General features: G+C 42.9%; 1 protein-coding gene across 1 annotated transcript in view; it reads right to left on the bottom strand.

Annotated features, from left to right (window-relative positions):
- TAFA1 (TAFA chemokine like family member 1) overlaps positions 1-20,708 on the bottom strand; it is a 331,735-nt gene that overhangs the window by 53,956 nt on the left and 257,071 nt on the right. The window contains exon 3 of the mRNA XM_079964196.1: positions 4,276-4,416. Within this exon, the coding sequence (XP_079820322.1) occupies positions 4,276-4,416 (141 nt within the window). The remainder of the gene's footprint in view (positions 1-4,275; positions 4,417-20,708) is intronic.

The following is a 20,708-nucleotide window of genomic DNA, read 5'->3' on the forward strand; positions in this document are numbered from 1 at the left end:
TCCATTCTGAACCTGAAACTGTTCTTAACCTGAAGCACCACTTTAGCTAATGGGGCCTCCTGCTGCCGCTGCGCCGCTGGAGCACGATTTCTGTTCTCATCCTGAAGCAAAGTTCTTGACCCGAGGTAATATTTCTGGGTTAGCAGAGTCTGTAACCTGAAGTGTATGTAACCTGAAGCGTATGTAACCCGAGGTACCACTGTATTTAAAATGAGAGTCGTCATAGCGTCCTCTTTTTTGCTCTTCAAAATATGGCAACCCTACCTAACAGAAACCACCCCTGTCCTTGTGTTAGCCAAGTAATCACACTATGTTCATTACAAAGTCAGGTTGCTGAACTGGTTTGCTGCTGACTTTCAAAAAACATTAATTAAATCTCGTCCACTGTAGCCACTTGAATTATAAATGCATCAACACAAATGAGACAAGAGGTGGCACAATGGGATAATTCTGAAATTTAAAATGTAATCCTGCATTGCCTGTGCACACATTACTCAACCCTTTGGCAGCTCCTCTGGAAATTTAGCTGCTGTGCTTACTTCTGAATAGTTACAAGCCATTCTTTTACCAGTGACTAGGGGAACAACTCCCAAGAGAGAATGCATTTCTATGCAGCAGATTTCTAGCTTATCATGGAGCATAAGGTAAATTTCCTAGCTGAGAAATAATTCACCCCCCGAGAAAACACCAATGAAAATACATCCATTGGAAAATACATCCACAGTTGTGTGGGGCTTCAGTGTGCATTTGGAGATCTGTGCATTCAGGAGCTTCCTTGATCACTCATCTAAATCAAGGAATACGCTATACACAGCATGGGGAATTTCTGTGATATGTGGATCTTTCCTTGACTCACAGAAGAGAACATCTATGCACTTACTGAAGTCTCCAAATGATGGGTGTATGCACGAGTCCCCAGGGTCATTACACATTCATTCACATAAGAAAAGCTGTTAATAATGGAACCACAGAGGGAATAAAAATGTGATACTTTCAGCACAGATGTTATAGATCCATACTGGTAAGTGAAGTACAGTGGTAACTTGATTTACGAACTTAATCCGTTCCGGAAGTCCGTTCATAACCAAAGCATTCTTAAACTAAGGTGTTCTTTCCCACAGCAGCGGGGGACTCAATTTACACTCAGCAGGGTGGCTGTCACCAATGGAGGCAAAAGCTTTGAAAAAACTTAATATGGAGTCTAATTGGCCAAAATATTGTGAAATTTTAGAACAGGAGGGCAATAAGTGGAAATTGCAGAGTTTTGAGAATCTAAAAGACAAAGTGCGAGACTGGCTTCACTATTATCAAATACTGGAGGTCTATAAGTTGGATAGGAAAATTGGCTTTCAGGTGGAAAAATCAAAGCTGGAAACAGAGCTGTTAGAATCCAAAACTAAGAATCTGTCAAAAATGTATAACTTGCTGTTGAAATGGAATACGCAGGATGAAACAGTTAAATCAGCTATGATTAAATGGGCACAAGATATTGGTCATAACATTATGTTCGCTGACTGGGAAAGGTTGTGGACCACCGGTATGAAATTCACGGCATGTAATGCCTTGAGAGAGAATATTATGAAAATGATCTATAGGTGGTACATGACCCCAGTCAAGCTTGCAAAAATTTCCCACTTACCAGATAATAAATGTTGGAAATGTAAAGAAAATGAAGGTACATTTTTTCACCTCTGGTGGACATGCCCAAGGATCAAGGCTTTCTGGGAAATGATATATAATGAAATGAAAAAGGTATTTAAATATACCTTCTTGAAGAAACCAGAGGCCTTTCTCCTGGGTATGGTTAGCCATGTGGTGTTAAAGAAGGACAGAACTTTTTTTATGTACGCCACAACAGCAGCAAGGATACTTATTGCAAAGTATTGGAAGACACCAGATCTACCCACCCTGGAAGAATGGCAGATGAAGATGACAGACTACATGGGACTGGCAGAGATGACTGGCAGAATCCGAGACCAGGAGAAAGAGACAGTGGAAGAAGATTGGAAGAAATTTAAAGACTATCTAAATAAACACTATAAAATTAATGAAGGTTAGAATTGACATGGGTTTAAAAATTATGTGGTTTTCAGGGGCGTTGATCAAGGAAAAAGAACAGAATTATTAAAAAACTATGGGAAATAAGGGAATGTATTTGCTGATTAGATAAATGGAATTAGAATACAGAAGGGGGAGGTGTGAGGAGGTCGGGGAAACTAGGTTTAAGAAAATAAGGTTTGAAATTATACATGTTTTAGGTCTTTTGTTTGTGTATGTTTTTATTGTTGTCTGTGTTTATATGTTTTTATTGGAAACTTTAATAAATATCATTTAAAAAAAAAAACAATTTACACTCAGCAGAAAGCGGAAAATGTTCTGCTTCCCAGGCAAAGTTCACAAACCAAAACACCTACTTCTGGGTTTGCAGCGTTCTTAATCCAAGTTGTTCATAAACTAAGCTGTTCTTAAACCAATGTACCACTGTATATTAAGAGAGAGAAATGTTTATTTTTCAAACAAACAAACCACACAGATGTTACACAAAAACAGAACCCAAACCAAGACTGAATCTACCAGTCCGACTGATCTTGGCAATTCACTATTTGAGGTTGAAATCCTAATTCTAGGATCAATAGGATTTACTTCTGAGTAGATATGGTTAGGGTTGTGTGGTCTTTCATCAATCAATTATTAAAACTTTGAAAGAGTGATCACGGCTGATGATGATGTTGTAAACCATATGGTCACTTTAAGGAAACAATCTTATATTGTTCATTGACTGTAAGGACAGGTCCACGAATCCAGTGCACACAGTCCTATACTTCATACTGTAGTGGTATACTTGTAAGTTGTATACTCACACAGAATGTATGTGTGTGCTTCTGTTGAGTAGGAGTCTGTGTAATCAGCACTGAGTGGTAGCAGGGGACAGCAATAACTATGCCAAGTTAAAGTGGGGTTGCAAATGGCCACAATTTTTTCACTGGCTACAGCTTCTAGAGTTTTATATTGCATAGGGCTAGAATTGAGTCACTAGACAGCCTGGCTGCTGGCAAATACTGCTGCCCAAGCCCAAATGCTAGGATAACATTGCTGGGAATGTCAGCGATCTTGGGCCCACCATGGCACAAACTGCTACTGCACAACCATCCTGAAACATGAGTGCAATTGCCCCCAAAATGACAGCCCAAAATCCCTCCTAGGGATCCCTCCAGTGAGGAGCAGGATCCATTTACCTATGGATCCAGTCCAATCCCTCCAGTGCTGGCAATGAGAAGTTCTGAGGGGAATATAGAGTGATGCACTTAAACAACCATAAAACCATGTTGCTTTTAGAAAGCCGGAAACCTTGAATCACTGAGCCTAATGGTGAATGTGTATAAAATTCTGTCCTGGCCTGATAGGCTATGGAAGTGTGGGAGTTCTGACAACCACAGTGTCAAAGCCAAGCCTCCTATTTATGTTCTAGGCATGGACCAGTAGGAGAACAGTCCACCTCAGGTCCATTCCAAAGCCACCCTCCCAGAAGATACCCTGCACAGTGCAGGTGGCAGGAAGCTGTCCCAGTAAGCTGCTGACTGCACACCAATATAGATTCCACTCATTCTTATGCCCCCTCCCACCATTGCTTCGTTAGCATTCATTTTTGGAGCATCACGAAGTAAAAATTGCTTCTGCGGTATGCTTTTAAGAAATAAAAATCAGCAACGGAAGAGGGCACAGTTTGTAAGTTCAGCAAATTGAGAATAACTGAGCCATCAAAACTTCGTTTTTGTAGATGCTCACGGTAGCTGCCCAGGTCAGCGAAGTCAGGAAGGATGACCAGGTCTGATGCTGTCATGTGTTAGCAGTGAGGCCAGCTCAGGATCCAACATGACCTGGACCACTTCAACCCCTTCCCACTCACAGAACACCCCATTTCAGGGATTTGCCTTGGCTTCTATCAGTAGTGATCCCCTCCACACCACAGCAAGAAGGATTTTGATCGCTCTGTTAGTGTAATTTCATAAAATTTGGAACTCAAACGACCATCTAGCCCAACCTCCTCCAATGCAGGAATATTGCTACTTGCCACATTTGTTATCAATATGGAATATTATTATGATCCTTTCAGCTTGCTAAAATTCTTCCAACTATAGGCCATGCTGGTGACCATATGCAACGGCAGCTCTATGTTAAGACTTCTGACTTTCCAAAAATTTTACACATCTCCTTGAGTAAGCAAGGTTGCATCGTAAAAGTTTGCACATATTCATAATGCCATACGCTACTTGCCATCAACACACGACGGTCTGTTCCGCGTCGTCCCGGCCACTTTCCCAGGTAGACAGGAGCATTTTACTGTTTGTGATCTCTCTTCAATCCGATTCTTATTACAACATCTGTGTGCTGCTATAACTTCACACGTCCCTCCTTCTGGCAAGAAAGAGAGAAGATGGACACCATGGTTAGGATGCAATGCTCTGGGTAGGTAAAACGAAAAGAAAAGAAAACCCAAACACCTGAGCGTGATACTCTCTGTCAGTCTTCACCCATCTGGTTCCCTCCAGATGTTTTGGCCCACAATTCCCTTCAGCTCCAGCCAGAAACGTCTGAAGGACACCTGGTTGATGAAGGATGCGTTGGCAGGGAATAGAAGCCAGAATTTTAAAATGTTATCTGTCTCTACATCAATGCAAGCATCTAATGACACACATTTCTCCAGAGGTCTAGATCCAAGAAGAGATGCAGAGCAGGCGAGAAAGGACACTGCCACCTCCAGGTTCATACTGCTGCCCATTGCAGTGCCGCAATGCATAGAATAGTGATTTGTGCCACTGCTAGTGAATTATGAGCTGAGCAGCCAACTTCCCAGCAAGCTCACACTTCTCGCTTAAGGTTAGATCTGGCCTCCTGACTCTACTGGTTTCAAACAGCACAATGTGTTGACATGCAAGCCTTATTTTGCAAACTTAGGAAGTTTTTGATCCCACACTTGTACGTGAAATAGAGGGAAATTAGGCAGGGCACAGGGTTCGTGCACCATCCATAAATTCTGTGTGACCCAAGTTCAAAATGCATTAAGCGCATAATTGCTGGGTGATTAGAAGTCCAAATATGCTCAGCTGCAAGTATTTGTTTGCATCGTTGGTTTGCAGCACTTAAAAAAAAAGACAAATCTGCAACACGTACAAAATGACCTATATACAAAACGACCACTTAATTTGCAAACAAAATGAATTTGTCATTTAAGTTGCTGAAAAAGAATTTGGATTCATTTACGCACTGCTTTTTTCTGGGGGTACGCATACCCCTAAACATATTTTTTTTATATAGAAGAAAAAGGACTGCCTTTATGTAATTAATGAAAATGTAGTATCTTCCCAGGGCACCTTAAAAAATAAAGCTGCATCAAATAAAAAGCAATATATATAATCATAACAGCTACAGTACAATTTTCTTTCGAGGCTGCAAGGGAGGAATCACTCTGTCACTCAGGTCCTATTTGCAGGCTTCCCACAAGCATCTGACTGGCCACTGTGAGAACAGGGTGTTGGACAAGGTGGGTCACTGGCCTGATTCAGAAGATCTCATGTTCTTATGCCAAATCCTGCCATTTCATTTCAATATACCGACTGCAGACAGTTGTTGCAATTTAAGGATACAGTGGTACCTCTGGCTACGAACTTTATTCGTTCCGGAGGTCTGTTCTTAAGCTGAAACCGTTCTCATCCTGAGGCGCGCTTTCGCTAATGCTGGGGCAAAGTTCGCAACCAGGAGCAGCTACTTCCAGGTTAATGGAGCTCATAACCTGAAGCGTTCATAACCAGAAGTGTTTGTAAGCAGAGGTACCACTGTAAAGAAAATAAGCCACCACCTTCTCACTAAAAGAAATCTTCAGCAAAAATGTTTTTAGAGCCTGTCTAAATGATATCAGTGACTTTTTGTTTGTGTATTTATAAATAGCTTTTTATTTATTTATTGGTCATTTGCCCTCTGTGTGTTTCTATTTCAAAATTAAAAAGTTTTGAGGCCAGTCTTAGGATGCATTTTTTGGGGTGGGGTGGGGGGTTAGAAATGTATTCTAAGGATAAGCTAGGGAACCTTCAGCTGGGAAATAAGCCTTCACTAACATTATCTGAATAAAGAAGCTGACAACTACTCTTCCCAGACTCTAGGGCCACTAGAACTCCTCATTTTTCACATCTTTTAGAGCTGGAGCCTCTGTCATCGCACATTACAGTGGTGCCTCACAAGACGAAAAGAATCCGTTCCGCGATTCTCTTCGTCTAGCGGTTTTTTCGCCTTGCGAAGCAAGCCCATTGATGGCTTAGCGGATTAGCGCTATTAGCGGCTTAGCGGCTTTTAGCGGCTTTTAGCGGCTTATCAGCTTAGCGGATAAGCGGCTTAGCGGCTTAGAAAAAGGGGGGGAAAGGGAAAAAAAGTCGGAAAAAGTCGGAAAAACATTTCGTCTTGCGAAGCAAGCCCATAGGGAAATTCGTTTTGCGAAGCGCCTCCAAAACGGAAAACCCTTTCGTCTAGCGGGTTTTTCGTCTTGTGAGGCATTCGTCTTGCGGGGCACCACTGTATTCTGAATGCAAATCTAGAAGCATTTTCTAGATAAAAACTGATTATTAATATTTCTCTCAGTCCTGTACTGCAGTAAATACGCTGCAATGTGTTTGGAAGCTTTGGTGGGGAAAGTGCTGTTGTGCTCAGGTCCTGCATTTAGGCTTCCAATGGACATCTGGTTGGCCAGTGTGAGATGCTGGAGTAGAAGGGCCAGTGGTCTGATGCAGCCTGCTCCTCTTGTATTCTTAAGATGACTGTGCCCTCAATTAAAAGCATCTCAGTCCAAATTCCAAGAGTCACGGATCTGTTCCTGTTCCCTTCTTGCTCTGAGAGACCTGAATGGAATAACAGGGCATAACAGTGATGGCCTTTTGTCTAGCTCACTGCATTTTTGCCTCAGAAAAGAGCTGCGTCAGGGCCGAGTAAATATGTTTCTGCACCATACAGGAAATGGCTCTTCTTGATGAGAGGAATTAAATATTAACAATGGGGTCCATTGTGCCTTCTTCAGCTTGCAAGCTCATCAATACCGAGCCCCAAGAGTACATGACCTAAGGTCTTTTACCTTAACAGACATTAACCAGCTTTGATTGACTCATCCCTGAAAGCTGAAGGTTTGAATATTTAAAATTGCATAAAGCTTTCCCACACATTAAGGGGTCATTCTTAGCTGGGAGTCTCCGTGTGTGACATTTAAAATGGCTGGATTGTCTTCAGGTACTTTTTCAAAGACTACTTTGTCAACAGAATATTGCATCAAAACGAGGTGTGCAGGGGACCACTTTGATTATTGTGACATGAATGGCATTGGAGAGATACTCCCTAACAGTTACTCTGATTGATTGCAATGTATGCTTTGCAGCCTTCTCTTTGCCACTGCCTTGAACTAGGACAGCCTCTAGAATCCTCTCTGGTACAAGTCCAGTTTAGAAACGAAGAACCCCCCTCCCTGAAATTACCCACCACCCACAAAGCAGATGGAGAAGACACACAAGTCTCCTCATGGTCTTCTCCCCTATGGTGAGATGGATAATATTTCTATGCAAATTATAGTAATTGAAATTTCAAATTTTGCATCTGCACATATAAATCAGCACCTGATTATTTTTTTAAAAAAAATCTCTGTCCCTGCTTTGTCTTCTTTTCCACATTTCTGGCTAACCCCAAATTGGTCACAGTGAGTGTGTTTTTTATTATTGCACCTTTCATTCAAAGAAGGAAACTGCATCACCAGACTCTAATCTGGCTCTGCTGTCCATCACACCTCCAAGGAGCTCAAGGTAGGGTGCCTAGTTCTCTCTCCCCCCCCCCCATTTTACCCCCATGACAACCCTGTGAAGTAGGTTAGGCTGAGAGTGAGTGACTGGCCCAAGGTCACCCAGGGAGCTTCATGGCTGACTCGAGATTTGAACTCTGGTCTCCCAGGACCTAGTCTGACACTCTAACCACTACACCACACTAGCTCATTTGACATTTAGATACTTCTCAGAGGGTCTGGTTCATTGTAAAAGGTAAAGGGACCCCTGACCATTAGGTCCAGTCGTGACCGACTCTGGGGTTGCGGCGCTCATCTCGCTTATTGGCTGAGGGAGCCGGTGTACAGCTTCTGGGTCATGTGGCCAGCATGACCAAGCTGCTTCTGGTGAACCAGAGCAGCACACGGAAACACTGTTTACCTTCCTGCTGGAGCGGTACCTATTTATCTACTTGCACTTTGGCATGCTTTCGAACTGCTAGGTTGGCAGGAGCAGGGACCGAGCAATGGGAGCTCACCCTGTCACGGGGATTCGAACCGCTGACCTTCTGATTGGCAAGTCCTAGGCTCTGTGGTTTAACCCACAGCACCACTCTTGTCCCCTGGTTCATTGAGTGGCATATAAATGTGTGTGTTATCATGTGCACACTTGCAGCCGTGATCACTTTGGAAATGAGATGCCAAGCCAGAAGGGGGTCTAAAGAAGAAAAAAGTTGTTGGAATCATGCTGAATGCCTGTGTTGAGGTATGGGGTTGCTTAGCTATCCACCTGCGTTGCTTAGGTACGTTTAAATATTCTTTCATTTCATTTTCAATGCCTCCGGTCTCATACGTGTTTGTTTGCAACGGTGACGGAATGCAAAGCCTCTTGTAAAAGAATTGCAGCACTGACACAGATGAAGGGGCAAAATAAAGATTTTATAAATGTACATTCATGTTTATAGACTTTTAAAAAATGGATTATTGACTCGACTCTGTAGCACTTTCCAAAGAGTCATTATAGTATCTGTCATAAATGCATATTTAGGGACTTGTACAAAAATGTGCATTTATTGACCTCATAGCTTGTAACCACACTAAAAGTTTAAATCATTGTCACGAATGACAGGGAAGGCGCCTCTGAGCATTTTATGGTCTACTGAGCCATTTCAGCTTCTGGCTGTGTTTTGTAAGTAAGTTGGAGACAGTCTATTGACTTTGGTTGCTTGGGTGGCAGGGGGCAAGGGAGGGGGGACACAGTTTGGCCCTTACAGGAGATTCATCAGAAACATGTTGAAAAGTATAATGACTTTTCATAGAAACTTGGCTATTCATTACATTGTACCCCTGGGGACTGGGGATCTTCCCTCTATCTCACACACTGCACAGAAACTAACAAAATGGTGTCTGTGATTGAACTGACACACCAGGTCAAGCTGAAAGACCATCTAGTCTGGCATACTGGGTGGAATCCAATTGGTGCCTGCTAGAATTTCTGCTCCATGATTGCAGTCATTGGATTGTTGTCATTCACATGACGGTATATGTTTTGACTCCACAGAGTGGGAAGTGACAGAGACAGGATGTTTGTGTTACTGTGTTCCGTGAAGAGGGACTGTTGTCCTTTGTTCTTTCTTTGCTGTCTGATGCTAGAGAGAGAGAGAGCCATGTTGCAGTGCTCCGTGTGTGTTTATATGTAAATAAAGTAGATTAGCCAAAATGCTGAGTTGCTGAGGTCTGTTACACAAGCTGCAAAGACACTGCGGATCCCTAAGTGTGCCGGTGTCTGTTGGCATCAGTCGCTGTGATGTTTGGGCTGAAGAAAGCTTTTGAAGCTCCCGAACGATCGACCAGGAGGGAGAGAACATGCCAGTTGGGCATGTGTCTCTGCCAGGGTCCTACTTGAGTGTAGGCTGAGCTCCTGACAGTAGAAGAGCTTTTGGTCCAGTGGGCATCTCTGGCAATGGGAGAGGAAGGGAGGGAGTGTTTGCCAGATCTTTTGCTCGTATTCACGCACCTGCCCCCTCCATTTACACACACACACACACATACACACACCTGTTCTGGAAGGGGAAGGGCATGAACAAAAAATAGCATTCTGCTCTTTTCCATTTGCAGAGGCATCTGCTAGATCAAAAGCCCTACCCTGGGTGCAAGGATGCTAACTGGATTCCGCCTTCTGTTTCCAATGATATGCCCTTACAAAGCTTATGAGAAAGGGATGAAGATAGTGCCTATTCCCTATTCTTTGACATCAGCTACATTTGCTGGCCTATGTGGGTATGTGTACCTAATTGCATACATTCAAGCAGGTATAATCTGTTGAGAAAGAAAGGAAATCTCTGTGGCTACGTGCAGAAATGTGCAAGTGTGTTTGTCTTGGATCATCCCGGTGGTCAATTTCAATCTAGCGATGTTGTCTGTGTGAAAATTCACCAACACCGCCCCCTCTCCCAGTCATCTCACCTCCTATATATTTACACCAGGGGTGACTGTTCCTCTGTTTTGGGGAGGTACTCATCCATTCCCCTCCTCATGGAATTTTTCTGGCCTACAAAAGACCCCCACTGTGTGTGTGTGTGTGTGTGTGTGTGTGTGAGAGAGAGAGAGAGAGAGAGAGAGAGAGAGAGAGAGAGAGAGTTTGACTTAGGGCCCACTACCAGCACATTCTTCCATTGTCTCCCGAGACAGATAGATGCCAACAAGATGGAAAAGGTTGAAATAATTTAAAGTAGGCACAGAATGGGTGTGGACAGAACCAACCCTTCAGATAAGGATGCAAGCCGCCTCCTCCCCAGTCCTTGCAGTGGTCATTTTATGAGCAGAGAAAGGATGATAATTCACTGCTCAGCTGATCTACATAGTGGAGCAGGAGAGTGTGCACAGACATGTGTGCTTCAAAGTGTGGGGCTGTTACACCCATATTTGGTGATGCCCACAGTTGGAAAGTAGCCCTCAGAGAGCTGGCTGGGGTGAATGTGGTCCTTGAGTTTAAAAACCTCATTATGCATGCATACCCTCCAACATTTCTCCAATGAAAATAGGGACGTCCCATTCCATAATGAAAATTTTACTATTTATACCCCACACAACTTACTGGGTTGCCCCAGCCACTCTGGGCAGCTTTCAACACACACACACACACACACACACCAAATAAAACATAAAGGTTAAAAAGCTTCCCTATACAGGATTGCCTTCCATCTGAATAGCTCGGATAGCTCCATACCCTCCAACATTTCTCCTATGGAAATAGGGACATCCTAAGGAAAAGTGGGATATTCTGGGATCAAATCAGAAACCAGGACGGCTTCTCTAAATCAAGGACATCCCTGGAAAATAGGGACACTTGGAGGGTCTGTGCATGCCTGGTCTAGATGCAATCATATTCCACTTCTGCCTCCTTTCTGTCAATTCATACAGGCTTATCCAACAATTTCATCCAACGAAAACATTTCCCCCTTCCTAATTCGGCCACTTGAGTTTCTATCTTCTGGAGTAATTTCAACACATATATTTTTCCTTCTTCATACTGTGTTTGTTCAAATATTGAAACAGAAGAATGAGGGTTATACACCCACAAGTCCATCACTAAAGGAAGGACCATTTCCTGAGAATGATTTTGTTTTAATTGGAGGCGAAGACTGAACACCTGAAAATGGCAATTATGCCTCTGTTACAAAGCCCCGCCACACAGTGAAATATTTTACCCCTAAATGAGAACCTTCTGTGTGCAGCTGTGATATAAAATATCTCATCAACAGAAGGTTTAGAGCACATGCCTAGCTGAAGCCAAGAGTCATTTCCTCATCATATGCATTTTTTACATCTCCCGCTTTGGTTCAGAGGTAGTAACAGAAGCATATTTTGTATTTTAGAATTTTAACATGCCCAGTCTAGTAGCGGAGCCAGGCCTGAACGGTAAGCAAACTTTCCTCCTTTATTTATTATTTTTTAAAAAGTCCTGATTTGGGTGATACACTGTGGAAGTCATTAGCTATGACTCAGGTAGAAAAACCATAGAAATTCCTCCTTTTTTTCCTTTTTTTTTTTTTTTTTTGACAGTGATGGCAATTTAATAGCATTTGACTCCACTGAGTTACATGGCTCTTCCTGCAGCAATGAGAGAGGTTGTTTATCAAAATGATAAACAAGTTTTCATTTTCCTTCCTTGGCTGCATGAATATGATCAGAAGTCTAAGGCCATCAAGAATTCACTTATTCTGGCCACCAGGCAGACATTAAGCTATTCAGGACCATCTGTGCTTGAAAAGAGTTCTACTTAATGGACCTTCCTAGGGCAGGTCGGTCGTAATGAAGGCATGCGGGTGAGAGAGAGTGCACAAGTTGAAGCAGCAGCTAGTTGAAGCTCCTTGAATTTATAAGTAGAGGCCAGTGGATTCAAGAGGCAAAACATGTTTTCCATTTGAATACTCATAAAGTATTATGATAACCCTTGATTCCATTTGTTTCAGTTGTGACTTGGATGCTTCACATTAGCAGCAATGGAATAGCACGAGTGGATTTTAGCTTAATCAGTTGTACTTATAATACTGGAGGGAGGGGGAAAATTTAGAAGAATAGCCTAGCTCAGGGTTAGGTAGATGCAGAGCCAGTCCTACCATTAGGCAGGTTGAGGCAGGTGCCTCAGGTGGTGGATGCAGAGGGCGGGGTTCAGGAATGAAGTGGTGGATGGTGCAATGTAACCCAGTTTGGGTCCCTTATAGCTTGCTGCCTTCAGAAGGAGGAAGTCCCGTTTGCGCATGTCTAATAGTAAGTCATGGGAAGTGGGTGACGCTGTGGGTTAAACCACTGAACCTAGGACTTGTCAATCAGAAGGTTGGTGGTTAGAATCCCCGTGACGGGGTGAGCTCCCGTTGCTCTGTCCCTGCTCCTGCCAACCTAGCAGTTCGAAAGCACGTCAAAGTGCAAGTAGATAAATAGGTACCGCTCCGGCAGGAAGGTAAACAGCGTTTCTGTGCGCTGCTCTGGTTCACCAGAAGCAGCTTAGTCATGCTGGCTACATGACCCAGAAGCTGTACGCTGGCTCCCTCGGCTAATAAAGCGAGATGAATGCCGAAACCCCAGAGTTGGTCATGACTGGACCTAATGGTCAGGGGTCCCTTTACCTTTACCTAATAGTAAGTCTGTTCTGTCCTGTTTCAAATTGCATGTGTAGATTAAAATTAAAAAGTCTGGAGAATTCCTTAAGGGGGAAAAGCCCAAGTTACTTACAAGTTCATAAGATGGTCCAAGAGCTGCCTTTAATTTCTCCATCCACCCCCTGCCACTCTCCCATTGTAGCTCCCCTCGCCTTACCCCCGCAAAGGGCTCCCCACAATCCGCTTCATATGCATGTAAACTTGCTAAGATATATAAGGTTCTGGAGACTTTTACTAGGGAAAGTGGTGAGCAGAGGAAAGCCTAAGGCAAGCAAGAGACCCCTCCCTCCAACTTTCCCATGCATTAAAACATACGTGTTTGTTTCTTGGAAAATTAGATGGAAACTCACTAGGTAAAGGTAAAGGGACCCCTGACCATTAGGTCCAGTCATGGCCGACTCTGGGGTTGCGGCGCTCATCTCACTTTATTGGCCGAGGGAGCCGGCGTACAGCTTCCGTGTCATGTGGCCAGCATGACTAAGCTGCTTTTGGCGAACCAGAGCAGCGCACGGAAACGCCATTTACCTTCCCACCAGAGCAGTACCTATTTATCTACTAGCACTTTGACGTGCTTTCGAACTGCTAGGTTGGCAGGAGCAGGGACCGAGCAATGGGAGCTCACCCCGTCAGGGGGATTCGAACCGCCGACCTTCTGATCGGCAAGTTCTAGGCTCTGTGGTTTAACTCACTAGGTACTTGCAAAATGGGATCCATCCTTCTGCAACAATAGTCCTCAGCAGCCTTAATTCCACAAATATAAGCTTACATGGCTGGTAGACCAAGCTGCATAGTGTGCTAATTGCACACTAAATTGTACACTAAATTAGAGTCAAATTGAACCCAATATTGGTTTATGCAATATGTTAATAATTGCCTCGCGGTCTCTATCACCCAAACCTTTGTGCTATGAGAAACCTTGAATTCTACCATTTTCTTACTCCTTTAAGCCTGTTAAAATAATCAGGCTTCAGCTATGTCACCGTCATCTACCTCATTAGGAGGGAAGATGCTATTTTGACTAGTACGAAAGCTTGTGATTTATTTTGAGTTCGCAAGACATCAGTTGACGCCTCCACAAAAGATTAGCGTCTTTAGACTTCAAGTCTATGTTCAAGCAACACGACAGTGACATAGACAGAGATTTTTTCCTGTTCATATCATGTTCAGCATGTGCTCTCAGGAAGCAATATGCAATAATGCAATTTTACAGACAGCTGCTGATCTCATGTCCTTTCATGAACACAGTGGAACAAGGCAAGGAAATGCTGAGAAAGACGTTTTGACAATGCAGAAAACAATTGTGCACCAGAGTGGCTATGTTAGCAGGGTAACCCAGCTTTTCCTCCATTTGTACATGCGTGCAATTGCTGACACGGATTTGGGCATGTGGGTTAGTTGTGGGCACATAGCTGTCAATTTACAGATTTGAAAATAAGGAACCAGCAGACTTGAAAATAAGGGATCAGCAGCCAAAATAAGGGATCAACAATTACTTTGATAAAATACATATTTTGTTGCGTGCAAATGGCTTTAGATACTTATTAGGTCCATAAATTCCCATATAGCATATATTCAACACAAAAAACAGCAACAATTTGTTGCTGACAAAGGACAGCTGGACATAGAAAGGGCCCCATTACCTTCAGTAGCTTATTGATGATAATAAGGGACAGCAGCGGGACATGGTGCTGGGATAAGAGACTGTCCCGCCAAATAAGGGACGCTTGACAGCTGTGTGTGGGCATCTTCTGAAAAATCCAGGATACATAGCAAATGATGGCACTCTTCCCATGAGCGTTTGGCAAGCGTACTACAACTGATATTAACATGTACTGTAAATAACACTGCCAAGACATTGGCAACAAAATACATATAATACAGAATTCAATTCTGTATCGAATACAGAAGCAGTTCTGAAAATATCTAAAGTAACCTCGGCGTGAGACAGACGAGGCATGATTGATGGAAGAGGATGAGGCTGCCAATGTAGTAATGATTTCAGCAAGCGTGAGCAGTCTAACTAGGCCCTTTGCTTTTTGTTTCTGTTTTAAAATATAGAGCAAGTTGCCTTAGTAATTTTTGATTAGTATACGGGATATAAATATTAGGGGCATGCACCAACTACAAGATTCTGTTTGGATCCTGATTCAGCACTTTGAAAAGCAATCTGCCTTGCTCAGAGGTGCTTCAAAGCCTTTGTGAAGTAGACACACATTGGAGAGCTGATAACTTGTGTATATAGAATCACAGAATTGTTGGAAGGGACCATGAGGGTCATCTAGTCCAATTGCCTGCAATGCAGGAATCTTTTGCCCATTGTGGGGCTTGAACCCACAACCCTGAGATTAAGAATCTCATGCTCTACCAGCTGAGCTCCCAAAATCTGCTTGATTCCACCACCCCTCCTTTCACTATTTGGAAATATATTTTAAAAATGGCTATAATATATATATTGGCTTGACAAATGTGACTGAAACTTGCAGACATACCATCTCTTCCAAAACAAACATGAGTCTGACCAAACTGCGGGGGGCAGTGGAGGACAGGAGTGCCTGGCGTGCTCTGGTCCATGGGGTCACGAAGAGTCGGACACGACTAAACGACAACAAGGTTCAGGGGCTTTTGTGATAGACATATTTGATTATTATTTTTTAGTAGAAGGAGATGTCTATGACTTTTTTAAAAAAATGGGGGCAAAATTGGGTAGAATTTGCAGGCAAGATTGTCCATTTGAGAGGCTTAATCCTGCCATTTTTTAAAACAAAGGTTGGCTACAACAGTCTCTTTGAAGTTTTAGGGTGGGTTAAAAAGGAGTAAGTTTATATTCTCTAAAGTTGTGTGAGCAACTGGTGTGAAAACTGTAGACATGAGAGAATTGACCCCGCATATTATTGCCAAATTGCCGACAAATTGGTTCAGGAGCTTTCATGCTAGGCATCTTTAAAACTGATTTTGAGGTGGGAAGAGCTAAGAGATTTGCTTTCCAGGTGAAATAATTCTCTCTCATTACTGCCAATCTCAAGAGTTTTCTCTGTGTCTTCCACACTCTGTTGTTTGTACCTTCCCCCATCTATTACCCCTAGTGTTATAGTAAGCTTGGAGACATTACTTCGCCTTTAATCAGGTACTTGACTGCAGCCTGTTTTAAATGTTTGAATTGAGACATCACAAAATGCTTTACAGTAGCTCAGGTTGCCTCATAGAGATCCATTTATAGCTAACAAGCCCCAGATCATAGAATCACAGAAGGAATCAAGTCCAATGTCCTGCAATGCAGGAGTCACAGCTAAATCCCTCCAAGTCATCCCACTTCACACCAGGATTTGAGATTTATGTACTTTATGCCATGATCATGAAATTCTCTGAGCGTTGTTTCTTACATGGCCAAGATGGAATGATCAATGCATAAAAAGAAGGGATCGGTTGGCTGCAAAATTTTGCAGAAATACGAAAGTATCATTAGCAAAGAAAATAGGGTAGGAGACTCCAAAATTAGCCTCTGAGAACTGAGCTCTCTCACTGTCTGCAATTGTGATAAAGGTTGCACACCACCGTCAATCTCTGCTGAATGGAAGAAAGATTCTAGGGGGTTCCAGACACTCACCTGGGAATGTTTCTGTTGGAAAATTGAGGCATGGTGGCGGCTAGTATGTTTAAGAAATATAGTTAATTTAACACCTTTGGTAGAGGGGGTGTAGAAATTTACACCCCAAGAGTGTCTCTCATTGCCCCTCTCATAGCTTCAGCAAGCTTGGGTCCAAAGTAGCAGTCAGTCCTGGCTCCTGGTTTCTCAGTGCAGCCTCCTCCAGCCAGCGCCAAGATGGCTCTGCCTGCTTCCTCCTTCTTGTTCCCAGAACACCATTAGATTTCAAAAAAGGGCACCTTTTTCTGTGACATCACACCCCCACATCACCTGGACATCCTCCCAAATTTCCTGTCTTTGTCTAGGATGGGGGGGGGGGGAGGAAAACTTTTTGCTTTGTCAATGGCCCTTAAAGGTTCAGTACCTGGCTCTCTTCTGTTTCTCAATGGCTCTGCAGTTAGCCAAGCTGGTACATAAGCTGGTGTATAAGCTAAGCCATGAATATCTTGTCTGGCACAGTTCTGCAGCTTGTATTTTCCCTTCATATCCCAAATATTATCTAAATACTTTTGTTTATTAATTTCTCCCATTCAATTAGCAGTCTCTGGCACCCTAGATCTATGACAATATGTTCGTTTTTGGTGTGTGTGTCTCTCTGTGTGTGTATGTGTAAAAACAAAAGAGTGGGGGAAGATGGCATGGAATGTTCTGGAAAAGGGCACAGTTGGCCTGAATCCTGGAGCGTTCTGCACTGCAACATCTTGTTGCAGGTCACACCTGCGGTACACACAAATAAAAGGGAGCGTCTATGTTTATGCAGCAGCTCATAAGATTAGGCAGCGATACAACATCACCTCATCCAAACACTCATCCCTAGTCATAAAACTTAATCCAGTTTATATATAACATTCTACCATGATGACAGCAGAGATAAAGCTGCAACTGAGGATTTGTAGTGCATAAAGGCCTATTGTCAATTCACCCTGTTCTTTAAGGGAAATGATTCACTCCACATACTGCAATCTTTTTTTTTCCCTTTCTTTTTTTGGTGTGTGGTCATTTGCTAAAACACATATTCATTCATTTTATTATTAGCACAATTTTATGAGTGGTCCATATCGCGAGGAAAAAACCCGAGGTGCTTCATCCATTGAGAAATTCTCCACAATGCTGCTGTTTAAACGTGTCTTTGCTATGGGTCATTAAGCTTGGCAATGGAATATATATATATATATTCTCAGTGGAATGACTAGACTCTCTAGATAGGTAGTCTTTCTTATCATGCTAAAGCTATTTGATGACAACTTTTTTTTTTTTTTTGCGGTGCGAGGTGAGGATGGATAGGAAGACGCAGTAAGCCTAAGCAAAAACAAGCAGATGAAAGGCGTGTGCACATAAATCTCCTATTTGCTCACAGCATAAAAAATAACAACTCGCTCCTGGCAGGATATAGAGGGGCTATAAATGATAGCTATAAAAACAACCTAATTAACACCTGGATTGGTTCTCCTGGGTTGCATTTGCAGCCAGAGTATGGTTCTCCTGATTTTGCTTGACTTGATGTTTTGCTGCTTCAGGTTATTATGGGAATAATACGGCATTGGCGAGCACCCTGTCAGATTGCTTCTGAGAGCATAAGCGAGGCAGGCCCAGCCTCCTACAAACAGGCCGAGCCCATTTTTATCCTGCCTGCTGCCTCATACCTTCTGACACGTCAAGACGAAAAACGTGTTTTCTGGTGCGTGATCGCATCCCCGAAAGACATGCTCATGAGAGCATGGCACCCCAAAATGCACATTTTTGAGAGCAAGGTGAGCTCACGGCCCCGACCCAAAACATTTTTTTGAGGGGGAGGGGAGGGGAGGGCAGATCACTCAGTGAGACTGCAGTGCCCCAAATGGGTGCTGTGCTCTCTCGTGGAAAAAATGGGATGTCTCAGTATTATCAGGACAGTTGAGGGATACTGTATGCTCCCTCCCTCCCCATCAACAGCATAAGAGAGGCTCACATGGCGCTGTCATTACATGTCCTTACACACGAGGCAAAAACATTCATCTTTACCCAGACTTATGGCTGTTGGATTTGATAGAAGAGTTTGGATTTGATATCCCACTTTATCACTACCCTAAGGAGTCTCAAAGCGGCTAACATTTTCCTTTCCCTTCCTCCCCCACAACAAACACTCTGTGAGGTGAGTGAGGCTGAGAGACTTCAGAGAAGTATGACCAGCCCAAGGTCACCAGGCAGCGGCATGTGGAGGAGCGGAGACGCGAACCTGGTTCACCAGATTACGAGTCTATCGCTCTTAACCACTACACCACACTGGCTCTATTAAATAATCTGTGTTCTGTTAAAGTGTGGGGGAGAGGACTGTTATCATTATGATTATTTTACTATTAGGCTTTCTGTCAGTATGCTTTTTACTGATGTTTTTATTATGTTTTTATCACTGATGTTTTCTAATGTGTTTATAATGTTGTACACCACCCTGAGATCTTTTGATAGAGGGCAGTATATAAATTGCAACAACAACAACAACAACAACAACAACAACAACAACAACAACCACTTTGGGCAGAGATTGGCTGGTTTACAGATCTCCCAAGTCTGAAGTGCCAATCAACTGATCAGCCCTTTAGGCAGGGATTGAGAGAGTAGTTTAAAGCTCCCAATTGTGTATTGCTGTTTTTTGCAGCCACGCTTTTACCTACCCTACACCTGATGTCATATAGGATATCCAGTGTGGGGCAGGTGAGAGTGGCTTGGGGAAAACAGCCCCATGGGGCAAACTGTGACCTGAGTCTGACCTATTATGGTCCTGGCACCAGAGGTCCCCCAGCCCTCTCTTCCATATCATTGCAAATTCTGGAACACAATCCCTATAATCTTTTGGTTTATGAACACACTGCCGTCATTAAATCATTGAGGGATCAAAGCCTCACAGCTGTAATTCGTCAAGCATTAAAAACAAACAAGAAATGGCAACTGAAAATGGGAGTTTGCTAATATCCAGACTGAAGAAGCAAGGGAGGAAGAGATCTTTGATTTCGGTGTTTATAATGATAACTCGAAAGTGAAATAATCCTAAGGGTAGTGTCTCCTTTTGTGGAGAGGAAGAGAAGCATAATATTATTATATGCAGATTATGCTTTGATGAGATCGCCAAGAGATAAACACGTCCTGTGATAAGATTGTTCTGTAAAGCAATTAGCCTATGAAAAAGTCTTTGAGCTGCTTATGGAGGAGACTAACAAGGTTTAGGGGAATATTTCTGCTCACAGCTTTACACTTGCACAAACTTGGTGGTGTGTGAGAGTGTGCTTTAATAAAGCAGTCAGATAAGGCCTGTAAAAATAACAAAGTCCATAAAGAATGCACAGTGACAAGGAGCCTGTGATTTTAGAGATACTGATGACAGACTGATATACGAAGTTGCTAGCAGTGCACAAGTTAGCATTAATCTTCCAAAGAATGTTAATAAATAAACTAACAAAAGGGGCTCAGAACGGAAAGTCCTTGGTCAATACATCAAAGAGAGGTGAGAGGACTGAATCGATGGGCTCCCTTGTTAAACGTGGCAGGAAGAGTTGGCTGTCTTGCTTTGTAGCTTAATCATATCACAGGATTGGTGAAGTGACTGTAAATCAAGGCATTTGCAAAACAAAAATATAGAATATAAGTAACTATGAAGACAAGAATCAAGGATGGAGGTAATCACAGCAAAATCTGGAGCACGTCAGAGACAGGTTTCTTGGCAATATCTATGCGAGTTGTATCATACAAAGTCAACCCGTGTCCACAGCAGCTTCCGCTTGTGCATCTGAACTTCCTCTCCCTCTCCTCTCCCTGTGTAAGGATGAGGGAGAAATTTGATTCAAGATGGATTTTTCAAGTTTGCACTGAAACAATACAAGAATCGAAGCAGAGCCATCCTCTGAATTCTGCTATGTGTTTCTCCAATCAAGCAAGGTGAAAGAAAATGCACATATTTGGGGAAAGTGCACAATGTTTTGTTCTCAGAAAAGAATGAGAGCTATCCAGAATGATTCCTTGTGTGCTTGCTGGGTTCTGCAGACACAGCAGCTATCCGAGCAAAACTAGCTAAGGATGCATTACATCAAAATAAGATATTTAGGATGGAGCTTCCCTATCAGTCTCTAGGAGAAAGTTTTCAATA

Source organism: Podarcis cretensis, assembly GCF_951804945.1.
Source record: "Podarcis cretensis genome assembly, chromosome: 2".
In the NCBI taxonomy this organism is placed as follows: Eukaryota; Metazoa; Chordata; class Lepidosauria; order Squamata; family Lacertidae; genus Podarcis; species Podarcis cretensis.